We start from the raw sequence: 17,517 nt of genomic DNA on the forward strand, positions 1-17,517 counted from the left end.
TCAAATTGCCAACATCCACTGGATCATGGGAAAAGCCAGAGAGTTCCAGAAAAGCATCTATTTCTGCTTTATTGACTATGCCAAAGCCTTTGACTGTGTGGATCACAATAAACTGTGGAAAATTCTGAAAGAGATGGGAATACCAGACTACCTGATATGCCTCTTGAGAAATTTGTGTGCAGGTCAGGAAGCAACAGTTAGAACTGGACATGGAACAACAGACTGGTTCCAAATAGGAAAAGGAGTTCGTCAAGGCTGTATATTGTCACCCTGTTTATTTAACTTCTATGCAGAGTACATCATGAGAAACGCTGGACTGGAAGAAGCACAAGCTGGACTCAAGATTGCCGGGTGAAATATCAATAACCTCAGATATGTAGATGACACCACCCTTATGGCAGAAAGTGAAGAGGAACTCAAAAGCCTCTTGATGAAAGTGAAAGTGGAGAGTGAAAAGGTTGGCTTAAAGCTCCACATTCAGAAAACGAAGATCATGGCATCCTGTCCCATCACTTCATGGGAAATAGATGGGGAAAGAGTGGAAACAGTGTCAGACTTTATTTTTTGGGGCTCCAAAATCACTGCAGATGGTGACTGCAGCCATGAAATTAAAAGACGCTTACTCCTTGGAAGGAAACTTATGACCAACCTAGATAGCATATTCAAAAGCAGAGACATTACTTTGCCAACAAAGGTCCGTCTAGTCAAGGCTATGGTTTTTCCAGTGGTCATGTATGGATGTGAGAGTTGGACTGTGAAGAAGGCTTAGTGCCGAAGAATTGAGGCTTTTGAACTGTGGTGTTGGAGAAGACTCTTGAGAGTCCCTTGGACTGCAAGGAGATCCAACCAGTCCATTCTGAAGGAGATCAGCCCTGGGATTTCTTTGGAAGGAATGATGCTAAAGCTCAAACTCCAGTACTCTGGCCACCTCATGCGAAGAGCTGACTCATTGGAAAAGACTCTGATGCTGGGAGGGATTAGGGGCAGGAGGAGAAGGGGACGACAGAGGATGAGATGGCTGGATGGCATCACTGACTCGATGGACGTGAGTCTGAGTGAACTCCGGGAGTTGGTGATGGACAGGGAGGCCTGGCGTGCTGCGATTCATGGGGTCGCAAAGAGTCGGACACGACTGAGCGACTGAACTGATCTGATCTTATTCCTTTAGTAGTTCTCCCACATTCCAAAGAATTAAGTAAGAGGCTTTGATACCTTCTAATCAGACCTGACTATCTTATTGGGCAGTATTTTGAAGTCTGTGAAGAGGCATTAGTGATAAATAGAGTATAAAATTTCATCTTTTTTTATTAGATTGCTGAGCTGAAAAGAGGTGCTGAAATTATTGTTTGTACACCTGGTCGAATGATTGACATGTTAGCAGCTAATAGTGGTAAGTTGGGGATAGGTTTTTGTTTTTGTTTTTATTTATTTATTTATTTTTTGGTTGTCTTTTCTCCTTTTTGAATTATGTACATTTCTGTTAAATCAAAGCAGATACAAGAAACCACCAAAGGGTTTCTTTCTACATTTCTTCTTAAAGCTGTAATATCTTAAAATTTGTATTGTAACAAGCTTATTGTTGCAAGTGTTCATAATAATATTTTTGCAGTGTAATTAAAATTTTTTTGACAACCAATCCATCTGATGTATTGTTTTTTTTAAAGCCTTAACGCAAATTCTTAATCTGATTTTGGCCTACCTTTGCATTTGAAAGGGTAGGGGACTGTGTTTTTTTAATTGTACAATTTAAATTTTTTCTCCTTAGGAACTAGTATTTTCTTACAATACTAGATAAATTAAGATATTGCAGCTTCAAGGACATTTATCTTTTGTAAATATTGCATGTTTTTAGCTCAAATATTGTGCTTTGTTAAATTATTCCCTATCAAAACTGTTACTAAACTGTTGACATTATTTAACTTCTGTGGAGAAAGGCCCTTCAAGATTTATAGAACTGGGCTTCCGAGACTTAAACCATCAAAGGTAGGTAATTTAAAGCTGTTCCCAATCGTGCGAAACTAATTGGGGCTGCACAAGTTAGTATGGAGTACTTAAATATTAGAAAGCATTTATTTTGGCACATTTCTGTTTTTTTGAAGAAAATGCTTTCAAAGGTTTCCATTGTATATTCAGTATATATATAGTAGAGTATTTAAAACTTTGAGTAGTGCATGTTTCTAATAGCATTTTGCTTGGATTTCTGTGTTCATTTAATTCTAATTCTACATAAAGTTGGTAAAGTGATACTGATATTGATAAGTCATTGTGCTTGTACAGCATATGAAATGTTTTGGGCTGAATGCTGATGAAATAATTCCTTGTTTTTTCTCAATGCTGCATTAAGTATCCTGAAATTCATCTTGATTAATTTTACCTTTTCCCTTTATCTGTCCTTTTGGTTTACATTTAATAACTATTTCATACATGTTTCTGCCAGGTGATTGAATCAACAGTTGATAGAAATGCTTGTGTTAATCCTTTATAAAGGGTTTCCTGTGTATGTGTTTAGTTTTCTCTGGCTAAGAAGCCAGTTGCATTTATTTAAACCAGTGGGAGCACTTAGTGAAATTGAATTTGTAAAGTAAAGTGTATCTTTGTAATATGATATATTTGATTTCTTAAATTTTTGTGTAATATGTTAATTACCTAATGGTATTGAATAGCTTCTTATTATGTTTTGACATGCTCATTAGAAGCTCCTAACTATATGTAAGTAGTTTATGTACTACATAAAGTAAAGAGAGATTTTCTGCGTCTGAAGTAGTTAGCACTGGAACTTGCTTTCCACACATACGCTGTAATCTCTAATATGTTTTTTCCTAGGTGATGCTGTCAGATAATGGCTGATGTGGCTCGATGCTCCATCTCAGTCTTAGTTTTATGATGTGTTTTGGAGAGGGCTGTTTTCTGAATTTTACAGGTTCTTCAGGCCCTATGATGGTATGCAAGAGACGAGTTTGACAAAATAAAGGGCCTCATATACCCATTGTCAGAAAGTATATACCATTAGATTAAGATATTGTAAACGAAAATTTCTTTTCACTGTTTAAAGATACTTATCTTACCCCTCTGGTTAAGTCAGGCATTTTAGTTCCCTTTACAGTTTTTTAAAGTTTTTGGTAGTCATAAAATGAATTGTGACTGATTTTTCGTTTTCTTTTGTCTTTATTTTTTTCCTCATGTTAGGTCGGGTTACAAATCTTCGAAGAGTGACGTATGTTGTTTTAGATGAAGCAGACAGAATGTTTGACATGGGTTTTGAGCCACAGGTATTCATTAAATTTCTTTGTGTTTCTATCTATAAAATAAACCTTGTAATTGCCATGAGCCTGAAATATTTGTATGATTTCTGAAATTCTCACATTTCTTTTGTGTGGTAATACAGGGAATTGAGGACGTGGGGAATTGAAATAAATATTTATGTTTTGGATTCTTAAACTTTTCAGGATGTATTTCTGCAGTCTTTCCTAGGCATCATTGGTAAAATTAGTCATAATAGAAGCTTAAGCTTTCATATATTATGATTTTCACCGTACTTCCAAATGGCTTTAACTTACGCTTTTCACTACCTCATGATCTGGATAGCACAGGTTGGTTATATCCTCCAAATGTAAAAGCTAAGGCCCAAAGCATTTGTCTAGCTTAAATTTTATGTTGTTAACACATGTAGTTTCCTTAAATATAAAATTTCAGTGATAAAAACTTAAAACTCATTGTAAAAGGTGGTAGAATTTTTTCTTAACAAGAAGAGCAGAATGAGTTGTCACTGTGCTATGGATAACAAAATAATTTTTTAAAAATATTTTTTAGTTTTATTTTTGGCTTCTCTGGGTCTTCATCGCTACATGTGGGCTTTCTCTAGTTAGGGTGAGTGGAGGCAACTCTAGTTACAGTGTGTAGGCTTCTCTGAAAGCTCAGTTGGTAAAGAATCCACCTGCAGAGTAGGAGACCTGGGTTTGATCCCTGGGTTGGGAAGATCCCCTGGAGAAGGGAAAGGCTATCCACTCCAGTATTCTGGCCTAGAGAATTCATAGACTGTATAGGCCGTGGGGTTGCAAAGAGTCAGACACAACTGAGCGAATTTCACTTTCCCAGGACTTTAAAAATATGTTTACAAAGCTTGAAAAAAATAAATTTGACAATATAAGACATATCTGAAGAAAATTGTGAAACTTACTGGAAAACATTAAAGATGGATTGACTGTGAAATTTATGTAAAGATCAAATAGTAAAGAGTAATCCTTCTGAAGAAGACGAACAGGCTAGGGCATAAGAGATGCCGCTTCTTGAAAGTCTGGTTCCTTCCCATTTCAGGATTTAGTTTTCTTGAGTCTGCTAAGTCAGGTACCACTTAAACAAAATGTTGTAGCTGTCATGTCCTATCTTCTTTTTTTTTTTAAAGATACTATTTATTGATTTATTTGGCTGCACTGGGTCTTAGTTACAGAACATGGAATCTTATAGTTGTGGCATGTGGGGTCTAGTTCCCTGACCAGGTTCAAGCCCTCAGCATTGGGAGCACAGAGTCTTAGCCACTGGACTACCAGGGAAGTCCCCTGTCTTATTTTCTTTGTTGGTTTGAGCAATTTTTTAAAAACCTTGTTAAATTTTACAGGATTTTTCAAGTGAAGAAACTAAATGTCTGTGGCCAACCACAGTCTTTAACTGAAAATACTGGTATATGTTTTAAAGCCGTAATTTTGGCTATTGGGTGAAGAATAGATTTCAGATTGGACAGGAGCAAAGGCAGGGAAACCTGTTAGGAGACAGTTGAAATAATCCAGGTGAGAGTTGAGAGATCATTTGGACCAGGAGCTCAAGATTTCCACATGCCTTGGGTATAGCAGCCCCTTTCATAGTTATCACATCATCTTTGATTAGAATAAAAATGTGGTCCTGCGTATTCCTGGCAAGACCTTTACCCTCCCCAATTTCCAACCACTCACCACTGTCTACCTTGAAACCATCATTAATAATTTTAATTCTGTGGGTTTTTTTTTTCTTGTTTAGGCCATAAGAATCCTATAACTCCGTGTTTTCTCTGGGACTCTTACACACCGACTTAATTATTTTGTCCCCTTAATAATATTTGCACCTTCATTATTCTTTTTTTATCCTGTAACTCTTAGTACCATTTGTTACATAATATTTATCCACCATCATTAGACTGTAAGCTCCATAAAGACAAGTTTTTGTCTATTTTTATTGCTTATTCCAAGCACTTAGAACAATGTCTGGTACATAATGGTTGCTCAATAAAAATGGGTTGAGTAAAGGAAGGAAAACAGTAATAGCAGTGAGGAATACTTTCATTGTTTAGTTTGAAAGTCAAGACTACTGAATTTGTTGATGGATTGGATATGAAATGAGCAAGAGAGACTAGTTACAGATGGCTCCTAGATTTTGGGCATAAAGCTATAAGTTACTAGAGTTGCCATTTCTTCAGAAGGGGAGACTGAGAGGAGCAGATTTTAAGGTGAAATCAATGGTAATATTCCAAGATAACAAGTTTAAAAGTCACTGAATAGATGTTCTCAAAAGTTCTTTGTACTTGTTCTCACCATCCTGTGAATTTTGGAGACTACTCTCACCATGTTTATTTGTAATGTTTTCTCAGGTCATGCGCATTGTGGATAATGTTCGCCCTGACAGACAGACAGTTATGTTTTCAGCTACTTTCCCCAGAGCTATGGAAGCCTTGGCTCGGAGAATCCTGAGTAAACCCATTGAAGTGCAGGTTGGAGGCAGAAGTGTAGTTTGCTCGGATGTGGAGCAACAAGTGGTGGGTACAATCCTTAGGAAACCCCCAAGTCCCCATATGTTTAGGCAGTGTGCCATCCTTTTGGGATCACTGTGATGTAGGCAGGTACTTCCTAAAATTAAATAATATACATCAACTGCAGCTTTGAACATTTTACCAGATATATTTGAATTTCCTATTCCATGGAACTGTTTATAAAGTTTACCACCAGAAGTTGTGGGCTGGTAGATAAAATGTCACGTACCTGTGTTACTTGTTAATAGGATGTGAAGTTAAGAGTCAGAACAGATAATCTGTCCACATTTGTAAGCCTCTTAGTCTTTGAAAGTTAATTTTAATTTTTTGGGCTTAGTGATTTACCAATTAAAGTCAAGATTCTACTACTGTTTCCTAAAGATACAGCAAGATGTCATGTATTTGCCAAAAATAAAATGAATATTTTTGTTCATGAAGTGTATTTGGATTTTCAGTCCGTTAATGTTATACAATGTGTTGTTTTCAGATTGTGATTGAAGAAGAAAAGAAATTCTTGAAGCTACTTGAACTTCTAGGTCATTATCAAGAATCAGGATCTGTCATTATATTTGTGGATAAGCAGGAACATGCTGATGGTCTTCTGAAAGATTTAATGAGAGCTTCTTACCCTTGCATGTCTCTTCATGGAGGTAACATTTACTGAAATATCTATAATGGACTTAGGTTGGCCAAGCACTGGACTGTGTATTTCCTTTGTCTCTAACTTAGCAGTAATTTTTTTTCCTTTTTCTTTTTTTAAACTTTTGATTTTGTATTGGAGTCTAGCTGATTAACAAACAATGTTGTGATAGTTTCATGTGAACAGTGAAGGGAATTAGCTATACATATATGTGTATCTATTGTCCCCCAAACTCCCCTCCCATCCAGGCTGCCACAGAACATTGAGCAGAGGTCCATGTGCTATACGGCAAGTCCGTGGGGATAGTTAGGGAGTTTGCGATTGACATATACACAGGGCTGTATTTAATGTGGATAACTGGCTAGCACTAAATTTTATATCAGTGTCAGTTTTCATTTATGACAGTTCTCTGCGGGTAAGCATTATTATTATTCCATCTCAGTGATAAAGAAAATAAGCCAACAATACATTGGTTTGACCAAATTCCATAACCAGTAATCAGCTAAGGAGAAATTGAAAATTTTGATTCATGTTATATTCTTTCCATTGTATCATGCTACCCATTGGCTTTTATGATTAACATTGGAGCTTTACTTAATTTCTGTGTAATATCTCCATTGTTATATATGCGTGGGACTTAGAACACTAAACACATGGAATAGAGACAGTTGAGTTAAGCCCATTTACCAAGTATTCTGGTAGTATGACTTTGTGACACACCATCCCCGAATTGAGTGGCAAAGGTCATTTACTTTGCTTATGAATCTGCAGTTTGTTTAGGGCTTAGCACACATATCTAGTCTGTCTTCCATGCTGTGTCTACTGGGATGGCTCAGTTGGGGTTCCATTTCCAATTTTCCGTGTTTAGGCAGCTGACAAGTTGTACTGGCTTTTGACAGATATCTCACTCCTATTGGCCGGGAGTCCTGACTTCCACTTGTGAGCCTCTGTGTGAGGCTGCTTGGCCAGAGGGCAAGAATCAGAAGCTGCCAAGACAGTTCAGGAGGATCCTGGGAAGTGGTAGAACTTTTATTTCCACCATGTTCTGTAGGTCAAAATAGTCACTAGACTGGCCCACATTCAAGGAGATGGAGGCACAGACTCCATGTCTTCATGGGAAAATGTCATTCAGTTAGCAGAAGAGAGTGTGGCATAGGACATGCTTACAGTCCCACACCAGGCTTCATGAGGAATGCAGTTAAAGGACTGAGGATATGTATTTGGTTAACTTTTAATGTTTGAAAATGACTCATTTTGCTTTCCTTTTCTTTTTTATTGGCTAAATATACATTACATAAAATTTGCCATTTTATCCATTTTCAAGTGTATAATTCATTGGCATTAAGTAGATTTACAATGTGGTGAAACCATTTCCATTATCTATTTCCAGAAATTTTTCATCATTTCAAGCAGACACTCTGTATGTATTAAGCAATACTTAATTCCCCAGGCCTCAGTTCAGTTCAGTTCAGTCACTCAGTCGTGTCTGACTCTTTGCGACCCCATGAATCGCAGCACGCCAGGCCTCCCTGTCCATCACCAACTCCCAGAGTTCACTCAGACTCATGTCCATCGAGTCAGTGATGCCATCCAGCCATCTCATCCTCTGTCGTAACCTTTTCCTTCTGCCCCCAATCCCTCCCAGCACCAGAGTTTTTTTACAGTGAGTCAGTTGTTCGCATGAGGTGGCCAAAGTATTGGAGTTTCAGCTTTAGCATCATTCCTTCCAAAGAAATCCCAGGGCTGATCTCCTTCAGAATGGACTGGTTGGATCTCCTTGCAGTCCAAGGGACTCTCAAGAGTCTTCTCCAACACCACAGTTCAAAAGCCTCAATTCTTCGGCACTAAGCCTTCTTCACAGTCCAACTCTCACATCCGTACCTGACTACTGGAAAAACCATAGCTTTGACCAGATGGACCTTTGTTGGCAAAGTAATGTCTCTGCTTTTGAATATGCTATCTAGGTTGGTCATAACTTTCCTTCCAAGGAGTAAGCGTCTTTTAATTTCATGGCTGCAGTCACCATCTGCAGTGATTTTGGAGCCCCAAAAAATAAAGTCTGACACTGCTTCCACTGTTTCCCCATCTATTTCCCATGAAGTGATGGGACAGGATGCCATGATCTTCGTTTTCTGAATGTGGAGCTTTAAGCCAACTTTTTCACTCTCCACTTTCACTTTCATCAAGAGGCTTTTGAGTTCCTCTTCACTTTCTGCCACAAGGGTGGTGTCATCTGCATATCTGAGGTGATTGATATTTCTTCTGGTAGTCTTGATTCCAGCTTGTGCTTCTTCCAGTCCAGCGTTTCTCATGGTGTACTCTGGATATAAGTTAAATAAACAGGGTGACAGTATACAGCCTTGACGTACTCCTTTTCATATTTGGAACCAGTCTGTTGTTCCATGTCCAGTTCTAACTGTTGCTTCCTGACCTGCACACAGGTTTCTCAAGAGGCAGGTCAGGTGCTCTGGTATTCCCATCTCTTTCAGAATTTTCCACAGTTTATTGTGATCCACACAGTCAAAGGCTTTGGCATAGTCAGTGAAGCAGAAATAGATGTTTTTCTGGAACTCTCTTGCTTTTTCGTTGATCCAGCGGATGTTGGCAATTTGATCTCTGGTTCCTCTGCCTTTTCTAAAACCAGCTTGAACATCAGGAAGTTCACGGTTGACGTATTGCTGAAGCCTGGCTTGGAAAATTTTGAGCATTGCTTTACTAGCGTGTGAGATGAGTGCAATTGTGCGGTAGTTTGAGCATTCTTTGGCATTGCCTTTCTCTGGGATTGGAATGAAAACTGACCTTTTCCAGTCCGGTATTTGTATATCTTTGGAGAAATGTCTTTCAAGGCCTTTGCATATTTTTCATCAGTTTGGGTTTTTGTTGCTAAGTTGCAGGATTTCATTACATATTCTGGATAGCAGTCCCTTGTCAGATACTTGCATGTATTTTCTCCCATTCTGTGGTTGCCTCTTCACTCTCTGGATTGTGTCCTTTGATGCTTTAGTTTTGAAGTCTATTGTATCAATTTTTTTCTTTTGTTTGTTGCCTGTTCTTTTTGCGTTATATCTAAGAAATCATTGCCAAATCCAGGCTTATGAAAAATTTCCCCTTTGTTTTCTTCTAAGAGGTTTAAAGTTTTAGTTTAAGTTTTGGTCTTTGATTCAATTTGAGTTGATTTTTGTATATGGTGTAAGACATGGGTTCATCTTCATTCTTTTGTGTGGATGTTTGGTTTCCCAGCACCATTTCTTGAAAAGACTATCTTTTCCCTAGTGAATGGCCTTGATACCCTTCTCAAAATCACGTGACCATTTTTTATCTGCAGGTTTATTTCTGGGACTCTAGTTGATTCCATAGATCTGTATGTTTATATTTTGCCAAAGTCACTTCATTTTAATTTTGATCTTTTTGTGTTTACTTTTTTGAAAAATAGATGTTCTTTTTTAGAGTAGTTTTAGGTTCACAGCAAAACTGAGCAGAAACCAGAAAGTTTTCTTTTACCGCTTTCTTCCAGCATGCACAGGCTCCCCTACTATCTGCATCCCACATCACAGTGGTACATTTGTTGTGTTCATGAACTTGCACTGACCCATTTTTGTCACCCAGAGGGATCCCACATGCCACGTGCTTGGCCAAAAAAAGGAAAACGATTCCAACTTGCTTTATTCAGTAGCTCAGTGTGTCCATATTGTTGTTTCTATCCTGAGCATAACTTAGTTATTAGCTTTCTTTGTGATAGCAAAAAGCCTTCTACAGGCTCAGTTGTCACTTCCAGATCTGACAACTTCCAGAGGAAGAAGACTGTTTTCCATATATCTTTTTTCCCCTCCATTTTTATCACCAAAATTTTCAAACACCGAAAATCTGAGAAAACTAGATAGTGAGCACCCTGAAATATCTAATACTAGATTCTACAATTAACATTTTGTTATATTTATTTATCACATCTTTATCCATCTGTCCTATAAACCCCTCAATTTTTCTTAGTTTTTTGGTACATTTTAGAATAAGTTGTATGTCAGCACATTTCACTTCAATATGCATGTTATTAATACTAGTTCAAAAATTTTTGTAACGAAAAAAGTATTAAGTGGACTGTAGCAAAATGTACAGATTCTAAGTATAGCATTTGATGAGTTTTGACAAATGCATGTAAGTTCTGAAATCCAAACCTCTGTTAAAATATAACCTCAGAAATTTCCCTGAGTCCCTGCTCTACTTTTTACATTTTTTCCCCTCAACATATATTAATTTTTCCTGTTTTAGAATTTCAAATAAATGGAGCCGTACATTAGGGACTGTTTCGTGTCAGGCAGCTTTGACCTTCCATATGCATTTTTGAGATTCATCCATATGGTTGGATGTGTCAACTCTTCCACTGTATTGCTCAGTAATACTTTAATATATAAATATGTCATAGTTTTTTTGGTCATTTCTGTTGGACACCCAGGCTATTTCCAGTTATTTAACTATCCAAAGACTACACCATAATGAGATTATAGAACAGTTCCCACACCCCCCAGAACTCTTTTGTCATATCCCTATACAGAGTAACTCTAAGATTATCTTTCATCTTCTTGTACACAGTCACTGGGAAACACTGATGTTCTCTTAGAACAGTGTTTATAAATGCAATCATATGTTATGTAGCTTTTTGCAATTGGCTTTTTTTTTTTTTGCTTAGCATGATGGCTTTCAGATCCATTCAGGGTGTTGCATTATTCATTTCTTTTTATTATCTAGTGTGTGGAGGTACCACTCTTTATGTATCTTTTCATCTGTTGAAGGGCATTTAGGTTATTTCCAGTTTTATCTAACTATGAATAGAGCTGCTATTAAATATGCAAGTACAGATTTTTATGTGAACATTCCATTTCTCTGGGGTTGATAACCAGGAATGGCATCGCTGGGTCACATGGTAAGTTGACTTGGGTATTATTCATACTCATTGGGGTTCACCAAGCTTCTAGAATCTGTAAATTTATGTTTTGCATCTAATATGGGAAATTCTTGACTATTATTTCTTGATTGTTTGATTACTTGATTTTTACTGCCCTATTTTCTCCTCTCTTTTTAGGACTCCAATAATGTGTATGTTCAGCTTTTAATACTGTCTCACATATCATTGATGCTCATTATTGATGTTCAGTCTTTGTTTTTAAGTCTTTTTTCTCTCTAATTAAGATTAAATAATTTCTTTGACTCTGTCTTCAAGTTCACTGTGTGTTTTTGGCCATCTCTTATCTGCTGTTAGTAAGTCCATTCATTGAATTTTTTAATTCAATTTTTATATTTTTTTAGTTCTAGAATTTCCAGTTGGTTCTCCTTTATATTTTGATTCTCAATTATATTTCCAAGCCATTCATTATAAGCATGTAAAACTTTTTCTTCCTAAATCACAATTATAATAGTTGCTTTAAAATCTGTGACTATTAATATAATGTCTTGGTTGTTTAAAGTCAATTTCTATTGTCTTTTAATTTTGTTTTAAATTTTTCTATTTCTTTGTATGTGTAGTAATTTTGGTTTGCATACTGGCCTTTGTGAATGATACCTTGTAGAGTATAAATTATCTTATGTTTTACTTAAAAGTTTTTTATTTTTTTAAATAGAGAATTAACTTGGCTGGACCCATATTTAAAACTTTCTTGTAATGGGTAAGCTCTGAAATCTAAAAGATTTCAGCGGGTATTAACTTCTTGTAGCCAGAGCTGGGCTGGTTGACCTCTGCTTCATGTGTGTATAGTTTAGGTGTCAGATAGTTGGGCAGTGTTTTTATGCACAATTGGATATGCCTACTCTGTTGTTCTTCCTGGGATTTATCCCCTCTTTTGTGGTCCTGAGTTTATTCTAACTTCTTTCTTCTGTTTCTTATTGTCAGTAAAACCATGCCTTCACTACCTGGGCTTCTCAGGGCATGCTCCCAAACAGAAAGTTTAAAATAAGTAAAATCCTATAAACTTAACCAATGCCATTGCATTCTTTCAGATGTCAACTCTGCTTTTAGTCACTCTCTGGTGCCTTCAGGTAGTTAGTTCTTTATATTTAGAATTCATAGTTGCTGTCCACAGGATGGTTAATCTAATAAGATTTCCCCCTATCTTGGTAGAAATGTATATTTTTTATGTAAGTAAGAAAACTTTTTGCCTATAATCCCCTTCCTGTATTTCTTCTGTCTCTTCGGCCAGAATTGCTTTATTTGCTTATGCCTAATTCATTCATAGGCGTGTGAAGAAGTGAAGTGAATTGAAGTCACTCAGTCATGTCTGACTCTTTGCTACCCCATGGACTGTAGCTTACCAGCCTCCTCCATCCATGGGATTTTCCAGGCAAGAATACTGGAGTGGGTTGCTATTTTCTTCTCCAGGAGATTTCCGGGCCCAGGGATTGAAGCTGGGTCTCCTGCATTGTAGGCAGACGCTTTACCATCTCAGCTACCAGGGGAGTCATTCATAGGCATGGGAATGACAAATGGCTCTGAAAATATTGTCCTCCCACCCCTGAGGTCTCTGAGATTTTCAGGGTCTTCATGAGGTCAGAAGTATTTCCATAATAGCCCACCAAGTTACTTGCCTTAAAAGTACACAGGCAACCTGAGCACAGGAAGTTTGAGAAGGGCTCGTTTACCCTAAACATTAACTCACTTCCTGAGACTGAATTAGGCTCATCTTTGGTTTGATATTAGCTCATTTGGTAAAGAATCCGCCTGCAATATGGGAGATCTGGGTTCGATCCCTGGGTTGGGAAGATCCCCTGGAGAAGGGAAAGTCTGCCCACTCAAGTGTTCTGGCCTGAAGAATTCAGTGAATTGTATAGTCCATGGGGTTGCAAAAAGTTGGACACGACTGAGCGACTTTTCACTTTCACTTTCACATATGTGAATGTTTGTTGGGTGGATAACAAAATTGGGGATATGTTAAAAAGGAAGATGATTGATGGTTGCTGCCAATAATTACTAACTCTGTTGTACATAGGAGATACCTTAATCTAAAGGAGAAGTTTTGGCATTTTTAAATTATAAACTTAATGTTTATTATTATTCATTCCATTAATTTTTCTTGTGAAGTTTTAGAGGTAGTATTGAGCTGCTAGTTTTTTTGACATAAGATCCAAATACTTTCTATCATTCAGTCTTTGAAGAGCACATTCAAAATTTTAGATAATATAAATTAATATTGATAATATTTAGATGTTAAATGTTCTGTATATGTTAAACACAGGTTTTATATGAAATGTTCCAATATTTCTTGCTGCAAAAATGAATTTCAAGGTTTGAGAATTTATTGCATTCCCTTCTCTGATTACTAGAGATTCCCAGGTATCCCATCATAAGGTATATTTGTGGCCTGGACATTTTATTATAGAGCATTTTGATATTTTATGTTTTGCTTTGTCACTCATCCTGAGGCTCTTTGAGTAACAAATTTTGAGAGCATTCCAGTCAGGTCCTTTTTAAGCAGTGCACTGTAAATGATAATCACCTATCTGGTTAGGATGCAGAACCTGATTAAGTAGTTTGCAGTAGAATCTGAGATTCTGCATTTCTAACAAGTTCTCATGTGATGCTGCTCCTTGTCTTTGAACAAAACTGTGAGTAGCAAGGCTCTAAATAACCTGCAGGAGAAGTCAAAAGATCTGAATCCTGTCATTATAGGCTGGGTGTACCTGCCTTTTTTTTTTCCCCTTTGCCCCCATAACAGTTGTAGGTTAGGGATTCTAAGATTGGGCTTCTACAGTTGTTAGTTTTATGTACAAGAAAGGGAAAAAAAGAAGGGCAGATTTGATCTTGCCATTGAATTTTCTTAGTCTTTTAAAATTTTTATTGAAATACAGTTGTTTTACAATGTTGTGTTTCAAGTGTACAGCAAAATGATTCAGTCGTATATTATACCTATTTGTTTTTAGATTCTTTTCCTTTATATGTTATTACGGGATATTGAGTGTAGTTCTCTGTGCTGTACTGTAGATCCTTGTTGGTTCTCTATTTTACATATAGTAATGTGTATATTTTAATCCCAAACTATCCATACTCCCCCAAGTCTCTGAGCACCCTGCAAATTTTTATTTTCTATATGGTGGTTGTTGACATATGGTCAGTATAAGTTGGATATGTTCTTTACCCTGTGTTTAGCTTCTTTCTCTGAATGTCAGAGAAAATGGAAAATTTAATTTGAATATGTGGTTTTACAACTCTTTAATTCATTTTCAGGCATTGATCAATATGACAGAGATAGCATCATAAATGATTTTAAGAATGGGACCTGCAAACTTCTTGTGGCCACATCTGTTGCTGCCCGAGGCCTCGATGTGAAGCATCTGATTCTTGTTGTAAACTATAGCTGCCCCAACCATTATGAGGATTATGTGCACAGAGCAGGACGGACTGGAAGAGCAGGCAACAAAGTAAAAAGAATTGCTTTTAAAGTTGATTTCCATTATGTTAAAATATAAGTGTTTCTTTAGGACTTTACAGTGTACGTAATAGGAGTTACAGGGAATCTTCAGAGTATGGGGATTAGTTGATGTCATTTATATACATACACATGTCTTAAGTGCTATTAAAATTATCAGATACCTACCTGTTCTATGTAGGCAGATAGTGTTAACCACTTGTGTCCCCAGAAAGGTATTTTTCCCCACCTAAAAATTTCTGTATATACATTACACATATATGTTCAAGAGCATTCATTACTTTTTTAAGAATATGGGATCATAAAATATACTCAGCCCACACCTATCACCTATCACCCCTGTCTTTAGCCCCATACAAATGTATATTATTTCTTTTTTTGACACCTGTATTCTGTTGAGTATATAGTTTTAACTCATTGGTTTTGAAAGCAGCAGAATATTCCTTTGTTGGAAGCACTGATGGTGATATATTTGGTATTATAACCATGGACATATCTACATACGAAAGCAATAATATTATTAATAGGTTATATTTATGGAGTATTTATTAAATGCCCACCACTGTTTTAAGTGCTCTATGTATATCTTGTTTTATTCTCACAAATTCCCTCTAAGATCAATAATATTACTGCTTTAAACAGATGAAAAAAGTTGAGGCACACTGACAGTATTTGCCAGAGTTACACAGCTCATAAGTAGTGATGGCATTTATTCTTTTAACCTGAGTTATTCTGTGGATTTGGGAGATTTTTTGTATAGTTAAAATTGTGACCTTTTTGGGTCACATACAGTCTCTGTCACATCCTATGTGTATTTGTCTATCCAACCCTAAAAAATGTAATACCACTTTAGCTCATGGGCTGTGTAAAAGTAGGCTAGGTGTCAAATCTGGTGACTAGGTGAAGTGAAGTGAAGCGAAAGTTGCTCAGTCATGTCTGACTCTTTGCGACCCCATGGACTATACAGTCCATGGAATTCTCCAGGCCGGAATACTGGAGTGGGTAGCCTTTCCCTTGGGGTTGATCCCTGGGTTGGGAAGATCCTCTGGAGAAGGGTAACTAGGTACTCCTGAAATAAAATGTTAAGGCTAGTTTTAAAATTTATAACAGTTCACTGGTAGGATAGAACATTTAATGAAGATGGCAGTCTAATTGTAGTTTGCTTTTCCTCTGCTTACAACTCCAGTCTTTTCTCTTACCTGAACCAAAAAGCTGCTGGGGATACGTGAGTCCTTAGGCATTAGAGAATTGCAGGGAATTGATGTAGTTGACTTCATTTTTTATTTGAAAACATATCAGATATACACGTGTGTATATTTTTATATCTTTTAATTGGTCTTTAAAGAATATGGGATGCTATGTTCTAGGAAGTTAATAGCAGGTTAGCTGGGGTAGAGGGGTACAGTAGGTAGCAGAAGAAAAGAATGCAAGCAAAAAGGGAAAAATAAGATGTGTTAAAATTAATAATTACAATGCAGTTGTACATTTATGTAAAAATCATCAACTTATCTAATTTCCCTTTATGCATAAAGGAGTTAGAAATTTTCTAACTTATTTTTACAATAAATGTTAAACTTAGATATTAAGGAATTTAGTAAGTCTGTATTGTCACCTTTAAAATTCTTTTTAGTGGAGTAGTGGAGTTGTCTTAAAGAGGGTATATTAGGTAACTCAGATTTCATCTTATTTGTTTTCTAAGGAGGATTCATCTTGTAGTGTTTAATAGTACCACTTTTTCATTGTTTACTAGGGCTATGCATACACTTTTATCACAGAAGATCAAGCTCGGTATGCTGGAGACATAATTAAAGCCCTGGAACTGTCAGGGACTGCAGTGCCACCTGATCTAGAGAAACTCTGGAGCGATTTCAAAGATCAACAGAAAGCTGTGAGTTTTTTTGTTGTTGTTGTTAATATAGCTTTTCTTATTTTTATACAATTCACTGTATTCTAAACCTTGAGTATTAATACCAGTAAATCTTGATAGAATTATTTTCGTTTATCTTTTTAGATAGAAAAGGAAAGGAGTGAGAACCAAAATCCTCTCTTCAGCTTAGTATTTTTGTAGTGTACATACAGAGCTCTTATTTTTTTCTCACATGCTAAATAAAATGTTTTTGTTACATTATCATACCCCACCTTGAAAACTATTTAATTGCCATAAATTTCTGAACATTAAAGTTTTTTATTATGAAATTAACTTTCTTGTTTTTCCTTGAAAGGAAGGGAAAATAATTAAAAAGAGTAGTGGGTTCTCTGGTAAGGGATTCAAGTTCGATGAAACAGAACAAGCTTTGGCTAATGAGAGAAAGAAGTTACAAAAAGCTGCTCTTGGTCTGCAAGATTCAGATGATGAGGATGCTGCGGTTGATGTAAGTATTGTCCTAAAGCCTTATTCTTACCAGTTGAAGCAATTGTTCGTCTGGTATTGGAAGTCTTACCTTAGGCTTGTTTAGGTAGCAAATTACTGGAAACTTTTTGGTGGTTGTGCTTCTCAAGTTTTTTTGTGTGTGTGTGTACAAATGTATTCACATATGCCTGTATTTTTGTATTTTCATAAAAATGAGGTCATACTGCTTTATAATTTTCTTTACAACAATAGTCCTATGTTGAAATCTTCCCTTTTAGGAAATTCACTCTCATGCTGTTTTTTGGCTACATGTTTCATTATATGGATGTTCCACAATATA

At 36.6% G+C, this 17,517-nt stretch overlaps 1 protein-coding gene across 2 annotated transcripts in view; it reads left to right on the top strand.

The window, feature by feature from the left end:
* The window catches only part of DDX46 (DEAD-box helicase 46), a 52,311-nt gene that overhangs the window by 21,690 nt on the left and 13,104 nt on the right, over nt 1-17,517 (top strand). For both annotated transcript variants that reach the window (XM_019964938.2, XM_019964939.2), the window contains exons 12-18: nt 1,312-1,390; nt 3,187-3,269; nt 5,618-5,782; nt 6,264-6,426; nt 14,626-14,819; nt 16,578-16,715; nt 17,050-17,199. In XM_019964938.2, coding sequence (XP_019820497.1) covers nt 1,312-1,390; nt 3,187-3,269; nt 5,618-5,782; nt 6,264-6,426; nt 14,626-14,819; nt 16,578-16,715; nt 17,050-17,199 — 972 coding nt within the window. The remainder of the gene's footprint in view (nt 1-1,311; nt 1,391-3,186; nt 3,270-5,617; nt 5,783-6,263; nt 6,427-14,625; nt 14,820-16,577; nt 16,716-17,049; nt 17,200-17,517) is intronic.

The sequence above is a fragment of the Bos indicus genome, chromosome 7 (assembly GCF_029378745.1).
Source record: "Bos indicus isolate NIAB-ARS_2022 breed Sahiwal x Tharparkar chromosome 7, NIAB-ARS_B.indTharparkar_mat_pri_1.0, whole genome shotgun sequence".
NCBI classification, from domain to species: domain Eukaryota; kingdom Metazoa; phylum Chordata; class Mammalia; order Artiodactyla; family Bovidae; genus Bos; species Bos indicus.